The following is an 18854-nucleotide window of genomic DNA, read 5'->3' as shown; positions in this document are numbered from 1 at the left end:
AGTCCTGCTGGGAATACTTTGCGGCCAACTCTACTTGGCCGTATACTAAGCTTACATGGATCTCCTTCCCATCGGGCCCTATAGGACCGACCTCGGCCATGTGGTTGGGGTCAGCCTTTGCGTACCGCGTCTTCACCATAGCCCAGGCCTCCCTAGCGCCTTGACGGCAGGCTGATATCTTCCACAATTGGAAGCGCCGCCGTGCTCCTTTTAGCTTCTCCGCAAGCTCTCCAAGACCTTCGGGCATGGAGACGGATGGCCACAGGGCCTGGGCGACGCCTCGCATCGCCTGCCGAACTCGATCGAGCAGTTGCGAGAGCTCGGGAAGAAGGTCACCCGTAGAACCGGGCATCTCCTCTCCAGGACGGCCTGTCAGCACACCTACAGACATTGCTTTGTTAGTCGACTTCCCCGCCGAACTTTCTTTTAAAAGGTTCGTTCAAGCACTTACTAAATATGCCGCGCCGAAGCCGCTGATTCTCCTTCACGGAGTCTGACAGCTGGGCACGAACATCTTTCAGCTCGACGCCCAGCTTGGTGTTGGCATCTCGGAGATCGTTCTTCTCCCCCATCACCTTCAACAGCACCCTCTCACCAGCCTTTAGCTAGCGTAGGAGATGTTGCCTTTCCGGATCCAATCCGGCGCCATCTGCAATTTCATTTGTCATATTCGCACCAAAGTCGTGCTTCGCAAAATACTTATCTTTCAAAGTGTATATTACCAGCGGGGGCCTCCTTAGGCTCCCCTGCCGCGGCTAGTGCGGCCTCAAGTTGGGCTTTGCACTCTTCCAGCTCCTTGGACAGTAGGGAATTCTTTTCTGTAAGAACCTGCATAACAAATGATCCTTAAATCAGTTATTTTAACTGTTTCAAGTCTCGGGGGCTACTGGTATATATATAATTACCAAAATTTTCTTACCCGTATGTCTTTTACATATTGCTCCGTGGCTCTGGTTAGACCATTTTGAGCGGCACGGAGGTACGCATCTCCCGACTTAAAGGCATCTAACGCCTCTTGGGAGAAACAAGCGTCGCGAAGAATTGTCCGGCGACGCCTGTGGTTCATGGCACTCTCCACCTCAGAGTTGGTGGCAGACAACCTGTCCACATCCTCCGTCGGAGGAGCGTCCGGTGCGCGCCTTGTGTTCGGCCCCGCTTCCGGGCCAGGCTTTGGAGCCTGGCTGGTGGAGGCGCGATTGGCGGTCTCTCCGAATATAGTTCGGCGAGGTCTCTTTGTCCTGAAGAGGGCACAAGTGTTAATATGCCCTGAAGGTACGACACCTGGGATAAGGGGGTGCGCCATACCTTTGCGCTGACGCCCCGGTCCGGACTGCACCTCTTTTCTGCCCACGGGGCCCTGCGGCCCCTCGTTGGCTTGTCGCCGCAGGTTCGGCCTCCCGTTTCTGGGAGGCCGGGATTAGCCCTGGATAATCGGCCGTAATGGCCACCAGGGCGTTGTCCTTGCTCAATTGATGGAACACTCCATCAATCAGATCCACCGAAAGCTCCGGATCCTCTTGCGAGTCCGGGTCGAGGGACCGTCCTGGGTCCTCGGGTTGTGGAGGAGGGCTGTTTATTTCTTTAACAGCCTGGCGCAGTTCCTGCGTCGAAATCGCTAAGATTAAATATTTAACAATGGGGATATAAAATGGATGGGCAAGATGTGATCACTCACCCAGCTTGGAGGATTGTACATGGAAAATCCACCCTTTGGGTTAACGCGGAGAAAATCCTCCTCTTCTCCCTTGTACAAAGCGGACAAGGTCTTTATTAGAACCGCAGCCGAATCCGGCCCCTTACGGCCGTAGCGGGTGGTGTCGTCCTCCCCGTTGAAATCCCACATGGGGTGGCTTCTATACTGTAGCGGCTGCACCCCTCGCATGATGCATGCGGCCATGACCCCGATCATGGTTAGTCCGGAATGAGCTAACAATCTTATCCGGCCCATCAGGTAAACAACGTCCCTGTCACTTTCCCTCTGAGGGCTCCGTGGGCGCCAGCTTAGGCGCTTCTTTAAGGGAGCATTGTTGAATTCAGGGAGGCCGATCTGGACAGGATCCGGCAGCGGGACGTCTTCTATGTAAAACCATTCCGAGGGCCAGTCTTCGGACGCCTTCTTTGGGGTTCCGGACAGATAGCCGGTCCCGGCGACGCGCCATACTTCGGCTCCGCCCACTTGATACATAGACTCCTTCTTGGAACGGGGCATGAGGCAAAATAGCTCCCTCCACAATCCGAAATGGGCTTCAACACCCAAGAACAGCTCATAGAGAGCTACAAAGCCCGCGATATGCAATACTGAGGCAGGCGTGAGATGATGTAGCTGGAGGCCGTAGAACTCCAGCAGCCCCCGGAGAAATGGATGGATGGGAAATCCGAGCCCCCTTATTAAATAAGGGATGAGGCACACCCGCTCTCCTTTGGCGGGATTAGGGGCGCTCTCCGCTTGCCCTCCGCTGTTATAAACGGCAAGACCAGCTCGAACTGGGATCATATAGGCCGGGGGGAGAAATCCCTTGGTCTGGAGCGTCACTAACTCGCTATGCGGGATGGAGCATCTTTCCCAATGTCCAGGCTTAGGGCTGGAAGGGCGGGAGGAGGAGTCGTGATGGCTGGCCATGGTGGAATGGATCTTTGTCGAATGCGCTCTGATGAACACTCGCGAAAGGGGGAAGGTGTGGTTTGGATCTAAATCCTCGTCTCTTTAAATAGGTCAACTTGTTTACGCGGCTAGGGGTGTGATTGTAAAAACACTCAGACCTTTCATATTCGTTTGACACGTGGGGAGCAGCCATTATTGGGTGCAGAAGCCCAGGAGCGCAACATCTACAAGAAACCGGACTTTATTCAACAGGTGCATGGAATTTGGAGGAGAACCCGCCTTGCAATGTCGAAGACAATCTGCGCGTCGGACTCATCGTCATTGAAGCCTGGTTCGGGGGCTACTTAGGGAGTCCTGGATTAGGGGGTGTTCGGATAGCCGAACTATACCTTCAGCCGGACTCCTGGACTATGAAGATACAAGATTGAAGACTTCGTCCCGTGTCCAGAAGGGACTTTCCTTGGTGTGGAAGGCAAGCTTGGCGATACGGATATTCAGATCTCCTACCATTGTAACCGACTCTATGTAACCCTAACCCTATCCAGTGTCTATATAAACCGGAGGGTTTTAGTCCGTAGGACAACATACACATCAACAATCATACCATATGCTAGCTTCTAGGGTTTGGCCTCTCTGATCTCGTGGTAGATCTACTCTTGTACGTCCCATATCATCAATATTAATCAAGCAGGACGTAGGGTTTTACCTCCATCGAGAGGGCCCGAACCTGGGTAAAACTTCGTGTCCCTTGCCTCCTGTTACCATACGGCCTAGACGCACAGTTCGGGACCCCCTACCCGAGATCCACCGGGTTTGACACCGATATCAGTACCGGTATATAAAACAGTGTTTTGGAACCAAAGGCAATTTTTGTGTGTCTCTGGGATCTGGTGGGGGATTGCTGGAATTTTGTCTATTTTGGGCCTAGCCCAATAGCAGTTTCAAAAATTCTTAATAAATCCTAGAGGCCCACGCAGCCCATTCGTGCAAGGCAAGAGGTGGAACTAAAATTTAGTCCCACATTGCTAGTTTAGAGTGAGTTGGACCTCTTTATAAGGGAGGTTCTTTCCCCACTTGTATGAGCATGAGGACAAGAGGGACATCCACGCGCGCTCCTCCTCCGCCGCCCGCCTCGCCACATCACGACGCGCCGCGGGTTGCGGGAATGAGCCGATGTCTAAATTTTTGCCACACACTACGGGTATACGAAAGGTCACACGGAAGCTGAAAAGATTTTTGTGAAAGTGGAGTTCGAATGCGAACGGTGCAGCCCTTCGACTGCTGGCTGTTCGCTTCATCTCCGTCTCTACGTTTCACCTCTCGCCGCTGCCCTCTCACCTCCTTCTCTTGCGCCTATAAAAGGGACGTCGCTCCTCCCAGAGAGATGCACCAGAACTACTACTCCCCTCGCCATCGGTTCCATCTCTGAGCTGCTGTTGTTTTCCTCATCCTGGCTTGCGGCGTGCACCACACGTCGGGACAGTAGGCCTCCGAAACCGCACCTTTTGAGTCCTGTACGGGAGAAGGGTGATAAGGTTTTTGGGGAGCGCTCAGCGCGACTACTGGCTGCTTCATCACGGACGATCCGGTCACCGACGACTACTTCCCCGACGACGACTTCTTCCCCGACATCCACGACCTCCTCGACGACATGGCAGGCGAGGACACGGACCCCAAGTCCAGCGCTTCTGTTGCTGCTGTCCCGTACGTGATCTTCTCCTTTCTATTATAGGTCCTGCTACAGTTCTTTGTTCTAGTATTTGCCCTAGATATGTTAGACACTATTTCATATATGCAACTTGCTATACTGTCTGCTCTACATATATTTAGTTACAGTTCATATATGAAGATGTTGTTTACCTTCTCTTTGTCAAATCGCATCGCTTGTTTTATCACTACTATACTGGTCATATTTTATCTAGTATTTCTGTTAATAAAGTCATTCGGTAAATTGCTCGTATTTCCAACAGGGATATCACTAGCGAATCTGTAAATTAATATTTCAATATTTTCAATAACAACGGGAAGCTTTTGGACTGAACGAGTTAGGGATTGAAACAATCTCTTCAAAGATAATGAGGCTGTAGCTTGAATGAGACATGGCAGTGGGTCTGAACTCCTCGTAGTAACCCCCTTTGCTTACTATCCTGTTTTCCCCCTCGATCCTTCCTTTCTCATTTGGTTTTATTTATTTCACAATGAACTCTAACCTAAAATTTGCATCACGCCTCTCGGTGGCTGCTGGATGGGAGGCTAAACGTCTCTTTCTTTCATGTGCAAAGTCCAAAATGCCCCAAGGCAACAGCTCTAATGGGTGATGGGCTCTTGCATATGATTGAACTGTCTAAAAGGCTTCAAATTCATATCTTTGATACCCACACAAGGAGACTATCCGAATAAGGTCCACAATATAAATTATGGTTAGAACAACCAATGTCAAATGTATGTAAATATTGATATATGGAAATTAAAATCTCATACAACGGTTGTCCATGCTCGCTTGGGGCTTAGCAATACAATTGTGAACCTCAATTCATATACTTTTCTGGTGTTCCCTATTATATGTTTTATATTTCAGCCTCCTATTTCGTGGAAGATTTAGAAATTATTGCTTTAGTCAGGAAAATAACATAGAGAATTATTGACGGTTCCGCCATTTTTAAGCTCCAACTCCTCCAACAAGGGCACAAGCTTCCTTTAAGTGGCTAAAAGTGAGATTCGATACCGAATCACGGATCTAACCAAGACAATGTTCGACAATGAGTTCTTCATCAACCATAGATGGGAGGACTCCTAAATGCCTGAAGTTGTTCGAGAGCATCCAAGCTCATGAACTTTCCATGGGAAGTTTGTTGAAGGGGGAAGATTGCATCGTGATCATACTATCAAACTCTCTTTGATTTGGAATAAAAACAGAGGATTAGAACTCATATGCATTTTCTCACTGTAGCACAATTTGTCTCATTGGAATGAAGCAAAGGAAAATCACAACGATTTTCATTGCATGATATTTCAAAGGGAAAAATGTAAGACATTTAGCATCAATTTCTTTTATTCCTATGCGTATGATCGAGGCAAAGCATGATGCACGGGTCAGTAACTCTAGCTGGTGATGGATCGTCGTTACTTAAATTCATGTGTTTTTTGTGATTCTACCATTCAAACAATTCATTTTAAATTTTCATGTGGTTTTTCAATCCTTTATTTTACACGTGGATTCCTATAAAATTCATGTATTTTTCTATTCTTATGTTTAAAATTACACGACTCAAAGAGGCCAGAGCTCAGACTTTGAATTGTGACCGAAACTCAAGTAAAATAAGGCTAGATCTTAGTGAAATTCACCCAACTATGAAATAGAATCCTCTAAGGATTTGGATTTTAGATATATGTTTGTTTGAGCGCTCTATAGTTGACCATATTGCTTATCCATAGTAATCCTATCTTTTGTTATGCTTATAGAATCGTTAGATTATTGCATCATGCAGGGTTATCCAGTTAGACGACTTGTATTTAGTGAACCCTTTAATTACATGAATTCACCTATTCACCTCTCCTCTTTAGTTGATACTCTTTGTCCATTACTAGCTATCAGTTACATATCACTCCCTCCGACCGGGTTTATTAGCCCCCCTTTTATTTTGGACTAAAGTTTGACCATATATTTATCTAACATAATGGAAACTATGTGTCACAAAAAATGTACTATTGGAAACATGTCTTAAATATAAATTGAATAATATACTTTTTCTAGCATGTCATTTATATTTTATTAATCAAATAGATGGTGAAAAATTGACCCAAAATACGAGGAGGTCTAATAAGCCCAGATAGAGGGAGTAAGTACCAAAATTCAAGATCATAAACTCGGGAATAAGGATTTCATAGTGTACCAAATTACATGTAGATACTTCATTTGCATTTATATTCCTTGTATGTCCATGTATTTTTTATTTAAAGAGATTTCACATGGGACATTAAAAAATTTAGACGATAGAAAGAGATCAAATCAACTCCAACTACTTGGATGAGTAGACAATTTTTGGGTGAAAGAAGGAAGAGAAGATAGCACTCCCCCAAAGCAATTAACCAATAATATAATCATTAACCTATCATCACCATTTTTCTTTTACTATATGTCTCATGTGAAGGACTCCTCTCCTAATATCCATGACCTCCCTATTTCTTGATTTGACTACATGGATGCTTATTTTGATTTCTATCGCTTTTCACATTATTTGGTTACTAGAAGGGCCTAGATGTCGCATAGAAGGGGGAATAATAGGTGTTTTGATAATCTTAGGAATGTGTCTTATCCTAAACAGAAAATAAATTAGGTGGAAACTTTTCATGCATAAATCATGAATATGCTAGGCTTATGAAGTGTGTTAGCTACTTAAGTTAAATAAGATAACCACCTAAAGGAAACTAGCAAGCACACATTTTATCAATGGTACACCCTCTATTAAACTGCCAAAACATCTTACATTTGTGAACGAAGGGAGTATCAAGTATAATTATGGAAATTAAATGTGACAAGGGATAACATATTTTTTACTGGACTTCAAGTATTCACTAATACTCTACTCTCCAATGGAGAGGCAGAGGACCACCAAGGACCCTCTGTGTCACCTTATTCTCTGAGAGCCTCAGCAAACCAAGTATGGGCTCCCTTCACTATGACTAGATTCTTCCTTCAGTCCGGAGATGACAAGCTCCACAACCACTTCACAATATCCACAAAGGAGCAACTCGTGCCACTTAGAAAACTCCACCAAGAGATCACCGAACCATACACCAGGCGGTGGCCTCCAAGAGTAAAAAACTCTCGGAGTCCCACTTGAACAAATCGATGTAGAGAGCCAAAAATATTCGAATAGAAACAAAGATATGTTCAAATCTCTCTCTCTCTCTCTCTCTCTCTCTCTCTCTCTCTCTCTCTCTCTCTCTCTCTCTCTCTCTCTCTCTCTCTCTCTCTATTTCTCTCGCTGAAACCTCAGCCAAAGCAACTTTTGCAATGGAGGGATGCAAGAAAAGGGGAACAATGAACGTGGTCAATACATGACTCCTAGATCCATGAGATACTTAAGAAGGCCCCTTTATATAGGGAGCAACCAAACCTGCCCGTTGGGGCTCTTGAGCTCTCCCAAAGTTCCGTTTGAAGGTTTCGAACCAAACATCTAGGTGAAATGAGTAAAACAGAGTTATTGGATCCTCCTGGATGTCCATCTCGCGAAGGTCCGTACAACATTCGGACTAGCCCCTAGGTCCACCCGAAGGCTGGTCTGGGACTTCCGATACACAAAAATAACAAAAGCATCCTACACGAGAACGCATATCTTTCTCTACGCCCTCCTGCTTTTGATCATCTTGCCTCCTTTGAAGATATAAGAGACAAGTTAAAAGTACTCATATATAGAACCAACCAAGATTAGCCAAAATGGAGGATGAAACACATGAAAATATTTGAGCAATCTAAGCACAATGTGATCGAGTTAGCGCCAAATAACCCCTTTTGATAGTATGTGTATCGACCTTTTAATCTGATCTCCCAGCAAGAACCTTGAGACCGAAAAAACTAGGAAAACATACTAAAGGCATACCTTTACTTTGCGGATTCCACTTTAGCTCGATGATAAAGTTCATGATGCCTCGTTGGAATGCTTCTCTTGACCAGAACCACGTTGCGAAGATTCTTAATTTTCTTCAAATAATAATTTATAGTTTCATTATTATCATTATGAACTTTTCTATTTCTTATACTGTTGTGAATTGCTTGTCCGCAAAAAAGAAAAGAAAAAAGAAGAGAGAGAACCTGAATAGAGCGAAGACCGAAAAAAATCGAGATACCCGAATGCCCACTCTGAAAAGTTACGACCTTTCCGCTGCTGTTTATCTGGCATTTTTTAGATTTGAATTGGAGTTTGACGAATTTATACAAATATAAAAACGTGCGACCAAGTGGTTAAGAGCTGTTAGTTAGGGCGCGCCCAACCACATTGTCTCCGGCGGTGCATTGCGACGTCTTAACCGAAGCCCCCATCGCACCATTAACAATGACAATCTATTCTCTCGCAAGCAAGCAAGCAAGAGGATCCGTCCACGCCCACGCCCACGCGTCACGCGTGCCATCCAGACGCCCATACCAGAACAGCAGGTAGCAGCACGTACGCGGGGAGGGGTCAGCCGGTCAGGAATAGTTAATGGCCGTACGGCGATCCACCGGCACCGGCAGACACCGACAAGACAATTTGGCACCGGCCTCTGCGATCACGGATGCCGCCCCAACCGCACCGCCGGACAAGCCCATCGCGCCCGAATCCGCCGTTATTATACGCTTCGTAATCTCAGACCCTCTAAACCAAGGACGAAGAAGGTGCGTGAAGCCTTCCTCTCCGTCGTCCTTTGCCCCCCCTGTTACGTGCACGCTGCGATTATGTTAATGCCGCGCTGGCCATCGCTTTCGCCGTCCTTTCCTCCAACCTCCATTGTTTAGCCGCTGGCCCACGCCCCGCCGCCCCCTCAAATGCTTAAGTATCGGCGCCCTCGAGGCCTCGGAGTGTACGTGGTGCGGGCGTGGCGGTAGGAACCAGCCAAGCTTTGCGTGCGTCCAAGATCCTCGTGAGCCGTGACCGCCAGAGAATTCTTCCAGAAATGGCTTCCGCCGAGCTAGGGTCGGAGTCGGACGGGTATGGCTTCCCCTGCGGCGGCGACGACGGCGCGACGGCGGCGCTCTCGCCGGCGGTGGTCGTGTCGGTGCTCGCGTCTCTGCTGGAGCGGCACATCGCGCGCAACGAGAGGGCCTTGGCCGGCGCCCATGGCCATGCGGCGTCCGGCGAGGACGCGAGGAGGGCCGCGGCCTTCGACGGCGGCACGGTGCTGGACATGGGCATGCGGGAGTTCCTGGAGCGGTTCTCCCGGTACGCGCACGTGTCGCCGCAGGTGTACGTGGTGGCGTACGCCTACCTGGACCGGCTCCGCCGCGGCGGCGACGGCGCCGGGGCGGTGCGCGTCGTGGCGACCAACGCGCAGCGCCTGCTCACCGCGGCCATCCTGGTGGCCTCCAAGTTCGTGGAGGACAGGAACTACAAGAACTCCTACTTCGCGGCGGTGGGCGGGCTGGGCGCGGCGGAGCTGAGCTCGCTGGAGCTGGACTTCCTCTTCCTGATGCGGTTCCGGCTCAACGTCAGCGTGAGCGTGTTCCGGAGCTACTGCCGGCACCTGGAGAGGGAGGCGGGCCACGGCGGCGGGTACCAGGTCGAGAGGTGCCTTGAGAAGGCCCTCCTCGTCTCCTCCGGGGAGGCGCGGCGGCAGCACCGGCAGCCGCCAGCGGCGGCGGCAGCTCAGTAAAAGGTCCTCGCCAACCTCGACGCACTAAAGACTAAGGTAGCCGATGCCATTGACGGCGGCCGCACGAGCTCGTCGCCGTGGCGTGTGCCGTGTCGTGACAAGATCGAGCGCCCAGTGCCGACACGGACACGGGCTGTACCTGTACGTACATAATGGTAGTAGAAAGTTTGCTAACTTGCATGTATTAGCAGTTGTACACACAACCTCGATTGGAAAAAAGAACCGATGCGAGGATTAGTAAGAGAAAATCTCTCTTTTTACTCTGCTTACTTATGCGGGCACAATGACAAACGATTGCTTTTTAGCAGCTAAACAGAATCGACAGGGGCTGGCAGATCGAGTGAGAATTGTAACAAAATATCTTTCCCGTCAAAAAATATATATCTTTCCCATTTACGTAGAATAAAGAGAAGGGGACACCTTTGCGTAACTCCCGGCCCGTGATCATGCCAACCGACGGCAACAAATGATTCCATACCACTTTCTAAATCCACAAATGATTAGAACGTATCAGTGCTGAACGTAGCCTCCACAATCTTCTTCATTTTCTCTTCGAAAATGTGCGATTTGTGTCGTCGGTGCGACATCATGTCATCGGCCAATAACTTTGCTGATAATGAAAAGGTGGTAGGCACGGCACGGCACAGCACAGCACATCCCCGGCACGCTGGAGCAACCCCATCAAGCCCCCACAGCGATACGGAAAAGGACTCGTATCCGTCCATTGGTGGATCAGATCCTGACAGTGCAGGTGCACGGAGGATACCCCTGGGCCGGCCTGTAACCTGGTCCATCCCATGCGCACTTGCGCACACAGCAGCATTCCAAAAGGCTCAGAGTATCTTCAACGGCTGCTTGCAAATTTCCTCGGTCCGCAAGCACAGATGTACGAGACCGTCATCCAACGCTAGCCATATTCATTGCAAACTCACTTTCAACAAATTGGGTGAAATTCATAAAAGCACAGCTGGATTTTATACAAACCAAATGAAAACGGTTATATTTTGGAAATATTTTAACTAAAAAGGTAAAACCATGTGCATGTACAATCGCGCAGAGCTCCACTCCCAATACATGGATACACTACACTAGTCTATGGTCGACCGCGGCGGATCCCTTTGTCTTCCCCATGTTCGGCAGCCCGCTCACCGGCCAACCGCGAGTCCCGGAGGCATATTCTTTCTCAGTATCTTCCCTATATTCGGCTGCGCCGCTCATCGAAGTGGCAAAGATGGTGCTTCAGCCGGAGGGGAAGGGTGCTTCCGTGGAGCCCAGACAGGTGTTCCCAAGATGGTCTAAGATAAAGACCAGGACATGTCACCGGATGTACAAGTCAGTGAAGCGCCTGCGGTGGCCTCCGTGGGATACAAGCAGCGACCGCCTCCCCTGTTCCACTTCTCGTTGATGATGGTGGCGGACGCGGACATGCAGGCCACCACCTCGTCGACATCCGCGCAACCAGCTTCTTTCAATACCTGTATGGCGGGGCTACGCACACGTGATGGCGGATGGCGCGGTCAAAGGCACTCGTGGCGTGGTACGATGCGCCATCGTCGGCGGCAGTGATGATGCCCGTGCCTCTGTGCTCCCCGATGTGCCGGCCTGGAGCAACTCGGTACTCCTCTGCGAACTGGCTTCGAGCGGCGAGTTTGCTGAACCACACGCCGGCTTGAGGTGGCAGCTTGCTCCGTCGGGCTTGGAGGTGTAGCACCGAGCTGTCTCGCTCGTATCCAGCGGACTCGGTGGGCCGCCCAGCCGGCTTTTATGTCAAAGAACTACTCTTTCGGCTCGTCGGATGCCATCAAAAGAGTGGAGAACATGGTGCAAGGAGGAGATGGGGAGCGGCGGAGTGATGCGATTCTTGTCCGGCGCCTAGCCTCGTTTAAATAGAGGGTGGATGGGAGGAGCAGGCCCGACGTTGCGTTTAATGTCGGCCTGCTCGTGAACGGACGTGTAGCTGAAATAGGCTTTTGGGCTTCCATGCGGGTTTAATGGAGGCGCTTGAATGCAGAGAGCAGGCTCGTTAAGCCGGGCGTGCAGCGGGCGGCGCCCTCGGCCGGCGCACCGCTTCAATGGCGGAGGCAGTGAGAGGTCGCATCCACCCTGAGCTGCCTTCAATGTGAAGCGGTGCGCTCTACAGCGGCATGAATGCGGGCAGTTGGGCGGCAGGCAGGAAGCGCACGCGGGCGGGGAAGGGGTTTTGATGGGCCAGGGAAGTCAGAAGCCGACGTGACAGCGGTTCGGACTCCTGCAAACCTCCCCATTTTTGTCTCTGGTTTGCGGGAGAAATCACGTCGCGGACCGATATAGGATGGCGTTGGATGGCTTCCCCGATCCGGACAACGTGACCTAGACTGATGCGGGAGGTTTGTGGGTCGGCGTTGGAGATGCCCTTAGGGCATGTCCAGCGTTCACCCTTAAATTTCTCCCGCGTCCATCCGCAGACACGGATAGAAGAACCGGCCATCCAAAGCTATCTGCATACGTTTCAAATCAAGTTTAAATAAATTTGGTGGAATTCATGCAAACCGGATGATATTCATACAAACCAGAGCACATTCGTTACATTTCGGATAGTTTCCATTTAGAAAAAATGGGAGCGTATCTAAACCTAGACTATGGCGGCATCCATCGTCCAAGTCCTTATTGTTCCCTTCCGGCGACCGCGTCCTCCATCCGCCGTCTCCATAAGTGGCGGTGACAAGACTCGTGAAGTAAAAGTGTGACACGTCTCCAACATATCTATAATTTTTTATTGTTTCATGCTATTATATTATCTATCTTAAATGCTTTATATGCAATTTTATATATTTTGGGGGGACTAACCTATCAACTCAGTACCCAGTGCCAGTTGCTGGTATTTGCTTGTTTTTGACTTTCCAGAATATCAATAGCAAACCCTAAACCCTAAATGTAATGCCTATATGCATGCTAGATAGCGATCGATGGGTTTTTGCTTGTTTTTGGCTTGTTGTTTAATCATATTGCTTGGTTTTATTCTATCTACATTATGTCATCTTGCTTAAAACGTTAATCTGTTTGTCATGAACTTAATTCCCTAGATGCATGCTAGATAGCGATCGATGGGTGGAGTAATAGTAGTAGATGCAGGCATCGGTCGGTCTACTTGTCATGGATGTAATCCCTATAAACATGCCCATTTCCATGAATATCGTCATAACTATGTGTTTTTCTATTAATTGCCCAACGGTAATTTATCTACCCATCGTATGCTATTACTATGAGAGAGAAGGCTCTAATGAAAACTATGGGCCTGATACATCTCCAACGTATCTATAATTTTTGATTGTTCCATGCTTTTATATTATATGTTTTGGATGTTTAATGGGCTTTAATATACCTTTTTATATTATTTTTGGGACTAACATATTAACCAAAGGCCCAGTGCAAATTGCTGTTTTTTTACATATTTCAGTGTTCCGCATAAAAGGAATATCAAACGGAATCCAAACGAATGAAACCTTCGGGAGAGTTATTTTTGGAACAAACGTGATCCGGGAGGCTTGGAGTGGACGTCAAGAAAGAAGCGAGGAGGCCACGAGGCAGGAGGGCGCGCCCAGGGGGGTAGGCGCGCCACCACCCTCGTGGGCCCCTTGCAGCTCCACCGACGTACTTCTTCCTCCTATATATACCCATATACCCTGAAAACATCCAGGAGCACCACGAAACCCTATTTCCACCGCCGCAACCTTCTGTAACTGTGAGATCCCATCTTGGGGCCTTTTTGGACGCTCTGCTGGAGGGGGAATCGATCATGGAGGGCTTCTACGTCAACACCATAGCCTCTCCGATGATGTGTGAGTAGTTTACCACAGACCTTCGGGTCCATAGTTATTAGCTAGATGGCTTCTTCTCTCTCTTTGGATCTCAATACAAAGTTCTCCTTGATTCTCTTGGAGATCTATTCGATGTAATTCTTTTTGCGGTGTGTTTGTCGAGATCCAATGAATTGTGGGTTTATGATCAAGATTATCTATGAACAATATTTGATTCTTCTCTGAAATCTTTTATGCATGATTTAAATATCTTTGCAAGTCTCATCGAATTATCAGTTTGGTTTGGCCTACTAGATTGATCTTTCTTGTAATGGGAGAAGTGCTTAGCTTTGGGTTCAATCTTGCGGTGTCCTTTCCCAGTGACAGCAGGGGCAGCAAGGCACGTATTGTATTGTTGCCATGGAGGATAAAAAGATGGGGTTTATATCATATTGCTTGAGTTTATCCCTCCACATCATGTCATCTTGCCTAATGCGTTACTCTGTTCTTATGAACTTCATACTCTAGATGCATGCTGGATAGCGGTCGATTTGTGGAGTAATAGTAGTAGATGCAAAATCATTTCGGTCTACTTGTCGCGGACATGATGCCTATATACATGATCATGCCTAGATATTCTCATAATTATTCGCTTTTCTATCAATTGCTCGACAGTAATTTGTTCACCCACCATAGAATTTGCTATCTTGAGAGAAGCCACTAGTGAAACCTATGGCCCACGGGTCTATTCTCTATTATATTAAACTCCCATCAACAAGCTATTTCTATTTCTGTTTATTTTGCAATCTATACCATAAAATGAAGGAAATATGCCCTACAGGCAATAATAAAGTTGTTATTTATATTTCCTTATGTCATGATAAATTTTTATTATTCATGCTAGAATTGTATTAACCGGAAACTTAGTACATGTGTGAATACATAAACAAACAGAGTGTCACTAGTATACCTCTACTTGACTAGCTCATTAGTCAAAGATGGTTAAGTTTCCTAGCCATGGACAAAGAGTTGTCATTTGATAAGCGGGATCACATCATTAGAGAATGATGTGATTGACTTGACCCATCCGTTAGCTTAGCACGATGATCGTTACAGTTTCATTGCTATTGCTTTCTTCATGACTTATACATGTTCCTCAGACTATGAGATTATGCAACTCCCGAATACCGGAAGAACAGCTTGTGTGCTATCAAACGTCACAACGTAACTGGGTCATTATAAAGATTCTCTACAAGTGTCTCCGATGGTGTTTGTTGAGTTGGCATAGATCAAGATTAGGATTTTTCACTCCAAGTATCGGAGAGGTATCTCTGGGCCCTCTCGGTAATGCACATCACCATAAGCCTTGCAAGCAATGTGACTAATGAGTTAGTTACGGGATGATGCATTATGGAATGAGTAAAGATACTTGCCGGTAACGAGATTGAACGAGGTATTGAGATACCGACGATCGAATCTCGGGCAAGTAACATACCGATGACAAAGGGAACAACGTATATCGTTATGCGGTTTGACCGATAAAGATCTTCGTAGAATATGTAAGAACCAATATGAGCATCTAGGTTCTGCTATTGGTTATTGACTGGAGATGAGTCTCAGTCATGTCTACATAGTTCTCGAACCCGTAGGGTCCGCACGGTTAATGTTCTGTGATTATTTGTATTATGACTTAGTGATTTGATGACCGAAGTTTGTTAGGAGTCCCGGATGAGATCGGGGGAAAGACGAGGAGTCTCGAAATGGTCGAGACGTAAACATCGATATGTTCGAAGGCTATATTCGGACATCAGAAAGGTTTCGAGTGATTCGGGTATTTTTCGGAGTACCGGAGAGTTACAGGAATTCGTATTGGGCCTTAATGGGCCATACGGGAAAGGAGAGAAAGGCCTCAAGGGTGGCCGCCCCTTCCCCATGGACTGGTCCGAATTTGGACTAGGGAAAGGGGGCGCCCCCTTCCTTCCTTCTCCTTCTCCCTTCCCTTTTTCCTATTTCATGTGGGAGGTGGAATCCTACTAGGACTAGGGAGTCCTAGTAGGACTCCACATTTTGGGTGCGCCCTATGAGGGCCGGCCTCCTCCTCCATCCATCCTTTATATACGTGGCCAGGGGGCACCCCATAGCCACACAAGTTGATCATTGATCCCTTAGCCGTGTGCGGTGCCCCCCTCAACCATAATCCACCTCAGTCATTTTGTCGTAGTGCTTAGGCGAAGCCCCTGTGCCGTTAGTGATACGTCCATTTTGCATTATGCTTTTATATCGATATTTATTGCATTATGGGTTGTTATTACACATTATGTCACAATACTTATGTCTATTCTCTCTTATTTTACAAGGTTTACATAAAGAGGGAGAATGCCTGCAGCTAGGATTCTGGGCTGGAAAAGGAGAAAATATTAGACCTATTCTGCATAGCTCCAAAAGTCTTGAAACTTCACGGAAGTTATTTTCAAAATATATAAAAAATACTGAGCGCAAGAAGTACCAGAGGGGGGCCACTCACCAGCCACGAGGGTGGGGGGCGCGCCCTACCCCCCTGGGCGTGCCCCCCTGCCTCGTGGGCCCCTTGGTGGCCCTCCGATGCCCATCTTTTGCTATATGGAGTCTTTCATTGAGGAAAAAAAATCATAAAAAAGCTTTCGGGACGAGACTCCGCCGCCACGAGGCGAAATCTTGGCGGAACCAATCTAGGGCTCCGGCGGAGCTGTTCTGCCGGGGACACTTCCCTCCGGGAGGGGGAAATCATCACCATCGTCATCACCAACGCTCCTCTCGCCGGGAGGGGTCCAATCTCCATCAACATCTTCACCAGCACCATCTCCTCTCAAACCCTAGTTTATCTCTTGTATCCAATTCTTGTCTCTAAGTCTGGGATTGGTACCTGCGGGTTGCTAGTAGTGTTGATTACTCCTTGTAGTTGATGCTAGTTGGTTTACTTGGTGGAAGATCATATGTTCAGATCCTATATGTACATTAATACCCCTCTGATTATGAACATGAATATGCTTTGCGAGTAGTTACGTTTGTTCCTGAGGACATGGGAGAAGTCTTGCTATTAGTAGTCATGTGAATTTGGTATTCGTTCGATATTTTGATGAGATGTATGTTGTCTCTCCTCTAGTGGTGTTATGTGAACGTTGACTACATGACACTTCACCATTATTTGGGCCTAGAGGAAGGCATTGAGAAGTAATAAGTAGATGATGGGTTGCTAGAGTGACAGAAGCTTAAACCCTAGTTTATGCGTTGCTTCGTAAGGGGCTGATTTGGATCCATATGTTTCATGCTATGATTAGGTTTACCTTAATACTTTTGTTGTAGTTGCGGATGCTTGCAATAGAGGTTAATCATAAGTGGGATGCTTGTCAAAGTAAGGACAGTACCCAAGCACCGGTCCACCCACATACCAAATTATCAAAGTACTGAACGTGAATCATATGAACGTGATGAAAACTAGCTTGACGATATTCCCGTGTGTCCTCGGGAGCGCTTTTTTCTATATAAGAGTTTGTCCAGGCTTGTCCTTTGCTACAAAAAGGATTGGGCCACCTTGCTGCACTTTATTTACTTTTTTTACTTGTTGCTCGTTACAAATTATCTTATGACAAAACTATCTATTACCTATAATTTCAGTGCTTGCAGAGAATACCTTGCCGAAAACCGCTTATCATTTCCTTTTGCTCCTCGTTGGGTTCGACACTCTTACTTATCGAAAGGACTATTATATATCCCCTATACTTGTGGGTCATCAAGACTCTTTTCTGGCGCCATTGCCGGGGGGTGAAGCGCCTTTGGTAGGTGGAATTTGGTAAGAAAAATTTTATACAATGTGCTGAAATTTACTGTCACTTGTTACTATGGAAAGTAATCCACTGAGGGGCTTGTTCGGGGTATCTTCACCCCGACCAGTAGAGCAAAGAGTTGCTCCTCAACCTACTGAACCTACTGAAAATGAAAATGTCTACTTTGAAATTCCTTCGGGCATGATAGAAAAACTGCTAGCTAATCCTTTTGCAAGAGATGGAATATTACATCCTGATGAGCACCTAATTTATGTGGATGAAGTTTGTGGATTATTTAAGATTGCAGGTGTGCCCGATGATGTTATCAAGAAGGTCTTCCCTTTATCTTTGGAGGGAGATGCATTGACATGGTATAGGCTATGTGATGATATGGGATCATGGAACTACAAACGATTGAAATTGGAATTTCATCAGAAGTTTTATCCTATGCATCTTGTTCATCGTGATCGTAATTATATATATAATTTTTGGCCTCGCGAAGGAGAAAGCATCGCTCAAACTTGGGGGAGGCTTAAATCAATGTTATATTCATCCCCCAATCATGAGCTCTCAAGAGAAATGATTATCCAAAAAAATTATGCTCGGCTTTCTGATAACAATCGCACCATGCTCGATACTTCTTGTGCTGGCTCTTTTATGATGAAGACTATTGAATTCAAATGGGATTTATTGGAAAGAATTAAACGCAACTCTGAAGATTGGGATCTCGACGAAGGTAAGGAGTCAGGTATGAAACCTAAGTTTGATTGTGTTAAATCTTTTATGGATATCAATGTTTTCCATAAATTTAGCGCTAAATATGGACTTGACTCTGAAATAGTAGCTTCTTTCTATGAATCTTTTGCTACTCATGTTGATCTCCCTAAGGAGAAGTGGTTTAAATATAATCCTCCCATTGAAGTAAAAGTAGTTGCACCTATTAAAGTTGAAGAAAAGACTATCACTTATAATGATCATATTGTTCCTACTGCTTATGTTGAGAAACCACCTTTTCCTGTTAGGATAAAAGATCATGCTAGAGCTTCAACTGTGGTTCGTAAAAGCAATATTAGAACTTATACACCCCCTGAGCAAGTTAAAGTTGAACCTAATATTGCTATTGTTAAGGATCTCTTGGCTGATAATATTGATGGGCATGTTATTTATTTTTGTGATGAAACTGCTAGAATTGCTAAACCTTGTGCTAAAGATAAACATAGACATGTGGTAGGCATGCCTGTTATTTCTGTTAAAATAGGAGATCATTGTTATCATGGCTTGTGTGATATGGGTGCTAGTGCTAGTGCAATACCTATTGACTTA

The 18854-nt window shown here is 46.8% G+C and overlaps 1 protein-coding gene across 1 annotated transcript; it reads left to right on the top strand.

The window, feature by feature from the left end:
* The first annotated feature begins 9002 nt into the window (after positions 1-9002).
* Positions 9003-10221, top strand: LOC123185868 (cyclin-P2-1). Its single transcript, XM_044597682.1, has one exon. The coding sequence runs from the start codon at positions 9257-9259 to the stop codon at positions 9950-9952; it is 696 nt and encodes a 231-aa protein (XP_044453617.1). The 5' UTR covers positions 9003-9256; the 3' UTR covers positions 9953-10221.
* Positions 10222-18854: the final 8633 nt, after the last annotated feature.

The sequence above is a fragment of the Triticum aestivum genome, chromosome 2A, assembly GCF_018294505.1.
Source record: "Triticum aestivum cultivar Chinese Spring chromosome 2A, IWGSC CS RefSeq v2.1, whole genome shotgun sequence".
Classification (NCBI taxonomy): domain Eukaryota; kingdom Viridiplantae; phylum Streptophyta; class Magnoliopsida; order Poales; family Poaceae; genus Triticum; species Triticum aestivum.
This window is presented reverse-complemented; position numbering and strand designations above follow the sequence as displayed.

Bases quoted from the DNA above. Each gene is read 5' to 3' on its own strand.
- LOC123185868 (XM_044597682.1), top strand. From the start codon at position 9,257: ATGGCTTCCGCCGAGCTAGGGTCGGAGTCGGACGGGTATGGCTTCCCC.